At 40.2% G+C, this 9,299-nt stretch overlaps 1 protein-coding gene across 2 annotated transcripts; it reads right to left on the reverse strand.

Moving 5' to 3' along the window:
* Window positions 1–619: 619 nt before the first annotated feature.
* eif4g2a (eukaryotic translation initiation factor 4, gamma 2a) lies at window positions 620–8,875 on the reverse strand. Of its 2 annotated transcripts, XM_073463988.1 has the most exons (21): window positions 8,668–8,875; window positions 7,466–7,572; window positions 7,283–7,339; window positions 6,367–6,492; window positions 6,114–6,216; window positions 5,892–6,023; window positions 5,732–5,798; window positions 5,477–5,628; window positions 5,217–5,327; window positions 4,951–5,133; window positions 4,707–4,845; window positions 4,452–4,615; window positions 4,227–4,346; window positions 4,013–4,111; window positions 3,822–3,926; window positions 3,522–3,737; window positions 3,152–3,410; window positions 2,845–3,049; window positions 2,521–2,729; window positions 2,303–2,424; window positions 620–1,784 (listed from the first exon to the last, which is right to left on the reverse strand). In XM_073463988.1, exons 8-21 carry the CDS (start codon window positions 5,558–5,560, stop codon window positions 1,719–1,721), a joined length of 2,082 nt encoding a protein of 693 aa, XP_073320089.1. In that variant the 5' UTR covers window positions 5,561–5,628; window positions 5,732–5,798; window positions 5,892–6,023; window positions 6,114–6,216; window positions 6,367–6,492; window positions 7,283–7,339; window positions 7,466–7,572; window positions 8,668–8,875; the 3' UTR covers window positions 620–1,718. The 2 variants fall into 2 exon arrangements, with proteins under 2 accessions (XP_073320089.1, XP_073320090.1); XM_073463989.1 differs by lacking the exons at window positions 7,283–7,339; window positions 8,668–8,875 and having other exon boundaries at window positions 7,466–7,571.
* Window positions 8,876–9,299: the final 424 nt, after the last annotated feature.

Below are 9,299 nucleotides of genomic sequence, written 5' to 3' on the forward strand. Positions count from 1 at the left end.
TTTAAGATGTGAATGTGCCGTTTCATTACATATACCTCAGCAACGAACTTAAAATTTCCTTAACCCAGGACAGTTTGATAATTTGTTAAAACTGCAAATATCTGATCCTTGAGTTGAAATGTATAGATTCAAGTTTGCAACCAGCTGAAAATTGGCTCTGAAGAAATTTAAAACAAATTGTTTGCATCCCTTAAATGTGGATTTCATCAAAAATAGGATCAATGATATTGATCCAAGAAGTCATTTTCCTCTTAACCAAAATCTTTAGATGTCAGTACATAAACAGGATGTTATGCAGTAAAAGATCATTTCTGTCCCATGTGACCAAGTTTATGAGCTCCATGTCTGCACTTATTTGGAGCCAAGCCGCTATGACAAATATAAGAACCTTTATGTACAATGTGCTCTAGTTCTTGCTAGATACATTGGAGATGTGTTCAGCATAACCCAACACAGCTTTGGATTTGAGGAACATGGGTAGTAAAATTCAGTTTTCATATGGTTGTGTGATACCTGAAGGAAAATGATCAACTTATGATTTAACCCAAGTTTTCAAGATCAGCAAATAAAAACCATGCCCATGTGTAAAAAGAAAAAAAAAATCCTCAGGACAATAAAATGATTTGTTAAACTTTATTCAAGGTTGATCTGTAGTTGTACACTCAACTTCCTGTGCTGACACTCCAAAAGAAGGTTTAAGTGTACACGCACAGTGCATTCTTTATAATTTCATGAAGATAAAAAGACCATTTAAAAACTTGACAAATATGGCAAACCGACGTAAAATTTTCCACACATGGTGGTGAACGACTGTAGCACAGGAAACTAAGCTTTGGCTGTCTCAAAGTTAAAATCGAGACATTCAAGTATAGTCCGAGATACATTAGAGGTATATCCATATGAATTGATAAATTAAAAAAAGGCCACACAGAGTTATTCCTAACAGCACAAGCGTTTTGTACATAAAAAAAAAAAGCTCTTGATTTGTTAAAATAACAGTGGGTAACTGGAATCACACTGTGCAAACAAAAAACCATTGCTGTTAGACATCATCAAATCCAGATTGTTATGAATTTTCAGACAAAATGGTCTGCTATCAAGCACAAGGAAACCATTATTAAATCAAGGAAGCTAAAACTGCAACTTAGGATTGTTTCTACAAATCAAAGAAAGTGTATTTTACTATTGCAACGACTCATGGTGTTGAGCAAAGTGCATCTAAAAACTGATTAACAAAAGCAGATAAAAATGAGAAAAGACTCTTTGCAATGTCGGAGGCTTTTCTCTTTTGTAAACAGTTTTTAAGTTAATAGTTATGGCAGCACGTGGTGACTCCGACCAGATGTAAAAGGTGATAAATGGGTCAGGTTCTGGTGCTGGTAATTTCCTGCACATTACCTACTGTTAAAAGAAAACATTTCCCAAGATGATTGAAATGTATAAAACATCTGCTGTAGGACATCAAAGAAGGTTGAAAATCAGAAAGAAAAGCATAAATACAATAAAGATGGTGGTGAGGCTGGCTTGATCTGGTAAAACATTTCATAGCGGAATGAATTGTAACAGTGGTTGGAGGAAATAAACAAGACTAGAGGGGAGGAGTTGAGAGGCAAGGGCATGAAGACAAAAAAAAAGAAAAAAAAAGAAAAAAGAAATTGTATAAAGTAAAAAATAAATCTTTCATTGCATCCTGATAACACATGGCTTTGGCCTGTTCCTCAGTAATCTTCATCTTCAGACTCCTCTTCCTCTGCAGTCTCCAGCCAGGTCAGCCACTGGTTCACCTGTGCCATCAACACAATATCTCCATTAGGCAAAGTTATCTTTTCCTGAAGCAATCAGCTGAGTAAAACATGAATGGGCATCAGATGGCCATATCCTGTTTTGGGGCATTTTTCCTGCCTTTATTTGTTAGAACAGCTTAAGAGTGTGACCACAAGGAATCATTGCAGCCTCATTTTTATAACCCTGTACACATGATCAGAACAGTAACAGGGGCTGGACTCTGAAATCTCAGTCGCCACCAATTTCTGTACCAACAAAAGGATGGCCAGACACTGACCAGACACTGAGAAAAGGTGTTTACATGCCACAGAATTTGGTTTTATGAGTATTCCAGCTAGCACATCCACTTGTCTAAAACAAAGGATATGAGGTTTACATGCACTCGTCTGGAATACTCAAAAAACCTGATCATAACCAGGCTACTAGTGAGCACATAAACATGTAAAGCTGCTGTTCTGTCGGTAGCTGAAAAACTGTACCAACAAAAAATAATCTCAGGCAGTGGACATAAAATTACCTGAAATAATGCTTTCCCCTTCCCTGGATACTCTTGGTTGACATCTTCTTTCCATGAAAGGAAGCCTTCTTCTTCGATTATTTCCATGTCATAAAAGTTTACAAAGTAGCGAAGCAACATGCCTGAAAACAGAGGAGCAAATATCAAGCTTCTGCACCAACACCTTCCCTCACTCACTCAGACCAACAGTGTTACACTTAACAAGTGTGCGTACGTACCTTTGGGGAAACCCTTCGTGCTGCAGTGGACCTGCAGGGCGTACATGGCACTGACTTGCAGGTCGATGTGATCGTGCAGGAACTTCTGCATCACTGGCTTGAAAGACAGCAGAAGTTGCTTCTCCTCATCCAGCTGCTCTTTACTGGGTGATGCATGCTGCTCTTCATCATCGTCAGGGTTGATCTCATAAGCAATGTACTGCAGGAAACTGGCAGACAAGAAGATGATCAAATTATTGTAAAGTACTTGAAGACTCTACTTCCAAGATATTTTTTTTTAAAATCAAAGATTGATTTCATTGGAAACATGGTCCACTGCTGTACCTGGTCATGAGGATGTTGACAAAGCCCTTGTCAGTGTGGAGTTTAGGGGAGATGTTGTCTTTGATCCACTTGTAGATGGACTGTGGAGAGGGATCTACTTTGATCTGTTTCAGCAGCTCCTTTTCCAGTTTCATGAGTGGGAACAAAAAGCTGAGACCTTTCCCCTCGAGAATCTCCAGCATCCTGTCTTTGTTCTGGTCGCATTCTATGAGAGGATAAAAAAAAATAAAAATAAAAATCCCCATCAGTACAAATAAAAGACTCACATTTGGAAAATAACATGTGGTCAGAGCATGTTTACACGTACCAGGTAGCATCTTCAGCATGTTGACCTTGCTCTGCTGGAACAGGTCACCCAGCCACTCACGATCCTTCAGTTTGACCATCTGCTGCAGACAGAGCAGGAACAGTGGGAAATGTGCACCATTCTCCAGCGGATGGGCCAAATCGGTGATGCTGACCAGGTCTACAATGATGGCGCGAGCTGCAAACTGTGCCAGGTAGGACTTAACCAGCGGGATTTCTTCCTCGATCTTAGGACACTGGTCCAGAACACCCAAAAAGGCCTATCAAATACAAACATAATGGTTAGTGCTGAACTACCGCTTCACATTCAGATGGTAAAAGGTTTTTTACATTCCGATTAATTTAAACAATTTGAAGGTTACAACACTGACCTGCATTAGATTTTCTCCAGTGACAATGCCCTCGGTGCAGAGTGCATGGACCAGGGTGCTTGCATGTTCTTTGTCCTCATCTGAACGATCAAGGGAATAGACCACAATCTTGTTCAGCATCTCGGACAAGAAGTGCTTTGGAGCCTTCATCTCCCTCACAGCATTCACTGCCTCATCGATGTTCTTGCTGTTCAGGTAATCTGCCACCAATGTCTCCTGAAGAGGAAATGACAGTCAGATTTAGTATGCTAGACATACAGTATAACGTGGATAAAAGGAAGCACACAGTGAGAAACGTACGGTCATTTTCTGCAACTCTTCCTTTGTGGGAGGAGCTTTTTTAGTTGACTTGGCAGGTTTTTCCTGAATAGGAGGAGGGTTGATTTTCAGGCCAAGCTGTGGAGACTAAAAAAAGAAAGCCAAATGAGTATATGTTCACTGGGACTACCACATCAGTTCAACAGATATGTTTATAATGTAAAGAATGTTACCTGTCCTAGCGGTGAACCTTGGGCAGGAATCATTGTCATCTGTGGCTTCTGCACTTGTTTTTTATTCAAGATGAAGGACTGTGCTGGCCTCAGACTGACCTAAAGGGATGAAGACAGCCAACAGGATCGATTTAAATGGAGCCCAGCCTACTCCCAACATAAAGACGCAACAAGAACAAACATGATCTTAGTTTATGAATGCAAGTGGTCGTACCTCATCAGCATTGAGCTTCCCTTTCTTGCTGAAACGTGGAGCCATATCCTTGGACTGCATCTGCATCTGCATCTGCGCTGAGTGATTCTGTTTATGGCTGAAAACTGGTGAATTCTGCCCCTTTGAAAAGAGATTTCACAGATTTATAGTGAGGAACACTGACTTCCTAGATTCACTAAAACAAAAAGGACAAAGAAACATACACTGTAGATGTGCTGTACATACCTGGCTTGGTTTTATGTATGGTTTGCTTCCTGCTTCAAACTGAGGCTGGTGTGAACCGTTGCCGTTAACAGTATGGCCATTGTAGTGCGGGGTTGTGCGATGACGTCCCATGGTTGGGGAATAGTGGTCCTGAATGACCCCTGGACCTGTACCTATGCTGATTCCTACCAAAAACAAGACAGCAAACATTAAAAACATTGATAGAGGAGGTTTGCTTGATTGATACATCAAGGTGATGGCGTATTGCTCACATACCAGGCATTTGTCCAAACATATCAGCCAGTCCACCAAGAGGTTCCCTGTCAAACTTGATCTTCGTTGGCAGAAAGGAGTTCTCCATGAAGAAGTCATTCCTCATTGCATCGGATGAAGGTGGAATAAAAACACCCAAATCCTGCAACACACAATCAGATTGTAAGGATAAAAAGGTAAATATTTGATATCATGAATCATTCTAAAAACAGACAATTCATCTCCAAAGTAGACCTGGTAGACTAACCTTTACTGCATCCTGACGAACTTGGTTGATCGTCTTCGGTCCGTTGTCAACGTGAGCTTTACGAGGCGACCAGTGGTTCGCCCGCAGCTCCACTGTATTCTGCAGCAGGAAACGAATCCTTGCTGGCAGCTCCTTGTTGATCGTTAAGGACTGCATGCGGCCAAAGTACTGATCCATCAAAGACTGGAATGAGAATGTACTCGTTAGTAAATGGAACAAAGATTTTAGGCAACACTGTCATTTGGTTGTTTTCCCCACATACTCACCCTAGCCTTTGCGTGATCAAGTTTAGGTCCCACTGTTTTCATTATCTGACAGAGGCATTCCAAATCTTCACCCATATCCTTGAGTTGGACTCTCTTCTTCTTATCCAACAGCTTTAAAAGAAATGAAGTTAAAAATTAAGGTATCTTAGGACAACTTCCAGGATGTTGTCAGACCGGCAGCTTAATCTACATGTTAAGAAAACAAATTAGGTTCATGATAACACCTTACTATGTAAAAAATATTGTTCAACAAAACTTACTGTTTTGATGCACTTATGAAGGATAGATTCGTGGATAAGGTTGAGTTTGCCAAGTTCACCAATGAATTTGATGTTGCCCAGCATCTTGATCTTTGCAATAGCACGCTGCTCCTCCTCATCAGAGGTGAGTGGGGCGTCATCTTTGTCGAAGACTACAGAAGAAACAAAAAAGGAATTTTGAAAATAATTATTAATTTAATACAAGACCAAATGTGTTTTGTAACTCGTCATATGTATCAAATGTAATTTACTTACGTTCAACATTTCTGGCACGGTTCTCAAATTCATCTTGAAGCTTGGAAATCAGAAGCCGTCTGAAGGTCTGTAAAACAAATTTGTTCAAAATCCAAACGGATAATACCAGAAAGTAGTAATTCAAGAACATATTTAAATCTTACTGTCAAAAACAACTTACAGTATTCTGCTTTTGTGTTGCTGGATTTTCTGATGTTGGCTCTTCAAAGTTTGGTGCATCCTCTGCCAAGCGTAGACATAGTTGAGCGTATAACTGGCTATACTTGGGCTCTTCAAGGGCTTTGTCAACAATCTTAGGTGAAAGAAATAAAAAATAAATTAAGTGCCAATTTCCATAAAGTTACAATACGTGTACATGAAGACAGTTAAAGAGAATACTCACCAACAAGATGATTCCTTTTAAGACAAGTTTTGACTCTATGCCAACGTTGAGGAGCTCCAGGCATAGTTTGTCAAACTTCTCAGGTGTCAGCTTATTAAGTATGCTGAAGAGGAGACAACATAGCAATAACACCATCAATTCAACTAATCTTCAGTGGCATATTCAGGTCCTATCTTACAATGTCAATAATATTACACTACCATTTTTATGATCAGTGTAACTGAAGTAAAAATGGATTGAAGTGAAGACTTACCCTCTCACTTTCCTGAAGATTGCATCCTTGTGCCCTTTCTCGTTGTAGGAGTTTGCATCTCTTCTAATGCGTCGAGAAGGTACCCATCTCTGAACGCCAGGACCTGGGGTTTTCCCCAGGAACTCGCTGTAATAAACACAAAACGGAGATAATGTTATAATACAGGAAAACAAAACCTTATCGCAGTTATCTAGCCCTGATATCTATGGTGCTCAAAATACAAAGACCCTGCCACAACTTACAGCAATGCCACTAAACTAACACTAAAATCTGTTGATAATCAAATGAGCATGAGGGAAAAGGTTGTAGTCACATTGCCAGGGTGTGACACAATCAGCTGCTCTACTGTTACGCAGTCCTTCAGATGTAAAACTGCCTTGACATGTTTGTTTCGCATTTTTTGAGCGTGAAGGTTTGCCGTGAGAGATTAACTGACTTACAATGGGCTGTACATTTCAGCCACAAACTGCAAATATGTTGTTCCTACCATAATTTACATAATTAAACATGACTTTTGGTGTATGTTTGATCATCTGAGAAAAGCAGTTACAATGAAAACACCCCTTGAGCTTGCATGCTACCAGCTCATGTATCAATATTGACATTGGCAACACCTGAACCCCTGCCAATGAGGTAGAAGGTCATGAAATTTCAAAGTAAAAGCTGTCAAGTATTTTTCCAAATGAGAAGCTACATCCCTACAGGAAACCACCACCCTGTCATGGCATCAAGCCATATACCAGTATATTCAGGGGCAAAGAAGCCATTTATTAAAGACACCCTTTTCCCCCAGAGGTGCTGATGTAAAATAATAATACGTGGGAATGCACATAAAGCCCAATTTCGATGTGTATTTATTATGTAACTGGGACTAGTGTCTGGGTGCTGCATGTGAAAGGAAAAGTTGAAAAATCACCTGTTGCAGACAGTCTTGGGATAGTGCTGAGGTGCACCCCCACCTCCTCCCCCTACGCTGTGATACAATAAAAAAAAAAAAGAAAAAAGGTTTTAACTTAAGATAAGGAAATGTGATCCTAAGGCTTTGTGTGAGGTAGTGGCAAGGGTTTCAGTATAAAAAGGTGACAGGGCAGTGAAATACCTGAAACGAGAAGGACCCCCTGGTGCAACGACACTCTCCACTTTGGCGGCTTGACAAAGAATATCTGTAAAGAAAGATGTACTGGGAGAAGGACAGGAAAGAGCGACCTGAAAGTAGAGACACACAGAGAAACACATTAGTTAGCTGACAGCTAATGACTTTTAAATGGAAACTAACACACATTGGAGTGCCATCAAGCACATTACAACGAGGCCACAATAGTATCTGACACACTGGGTTTTTATTTATAGTAAGTGTTCAGAGATTTCAGCCAAACTGTTGAGCACATGAGCGCCTACACGTGTCCGTACAAGTGGATGTGAAACTGAACAGTGCTAACGTTAGCTAGCTTAGCACAGTGAAGCTAGCGCATTACGATGGCGATGTTGTGTCGACGTCTGTTTCCCAATCGCTTTGTTTCTCATAACCTCAACCCAACCATTCAACCCTCTTCTGGGACTCCCAACAATAAATGATCGCTAACACAGGTTACCTTTACACAATCTAAACTTGACTTAAATCACGGAGGATAGCGCTAACAGTTAGCTACAGGAAATGCTGTACGATATGTCGACACAAGTCGACCTAGATAATTACATCAAGGCACATGTAGCCAACATGGGCCTTGATGTAATTATCCAGATCTGATCTTTAAGTAATCCTTAATCATTTGGATTCAGGAACGCTTCTCAGTGCAGTAGGCAGTACCTGGTTTCTAATCATACCCCTGAATTACACAATTTACGGGAAAAAAGCTCGAAGGCCGTTTGTTGAAAACCTTTGTTCCGCCAATGTTAAATCGTTTTCTATAACTCAACGAAATCGGTATTAATTTGGATATGAAATTACTTTGATATAAGCCAAGAAGAAAATCCCATCAGCTGATTTTATGAGGTCTTTGTTCAGACACCGGATGTCCACTCACAGCGACATCTTGAGGGGTTTTGTTATGTAGGCCGCCGGTAAGCTAACGGCTAACAAGCTGTAAACAACTCTTGGACAACAAATTCCGGTTTTTCTGACCGTTAAAACCAGTTCGGCCGCACTGCAATGACAACGATGTCAAGTTGACTTGAAAATCCACATATTTATATAAAATCCACATCATTATCCTTAGACGAACTTGGTACCAGACCGGTTAGTTAACAGTTAACCTAGTTAGCTTACGTTAGCAGGGCGAGGAAAACAGCGACATGTCTTACCTTTACAAAAGGAACGTCAGCTTAGTTGTTGTCTTGACAACAAAGATATAAAAAAAATAAAGAAAGAGTAGAAAAGAGCTCAAAAGTCGTGTTAGACCCTTAAAGGTTTGATTATATTGTTAAAAACACGACGACGGAGCGGTGCTAGGTACCGGCCGGCTTCTCTGAAGAAAGACTGCTGACTGTTCACCGACGTCATGCGGAAGCCGCTTTTTGTGTGGGGGCTGCCGGAGACGTCATCATCCCACCCTGCCGACGTCACTTACAAAAAAACACCTCATGGACATTTCGCAATCTGCCTTCATCTGAATAACATGTCAGGTATCCTGTCCAGAGGGCTTATTCGGCCCTGTTTTATGTGGAGATGAGCTGGGACAAACCGAGGATTACTGATCACCTAAAATTAATGTGTGTATTAATTGATTTTTTTGACAATTGACCAGCTTTTTGTTTGACTGTGTACACATTTCTCACAGTTGGATACAGAGGGATGTATGGAAACTCATTTATGCCAGGTAAATAAATATATTAATGTTGAATTACATTTTTGACATGATGAGATGATAATTCAAAAATGTTTTACTTTATAACTCATAACATTAATTTTTGGTTTCACAATTTTGACTTTCATC

Source organism: Pagrus major, chromosome 4 (genome assembly GCF_040436345.1).
Source record: "Pagrus major chromosome 4, Pma_NU_1.0".
Taxonomy (NCBI): Eukaryota; Metazoa; Chordata; class Actinopteri; order Spariformes; family Sparidae; genus Pagrus; species Pagrus major.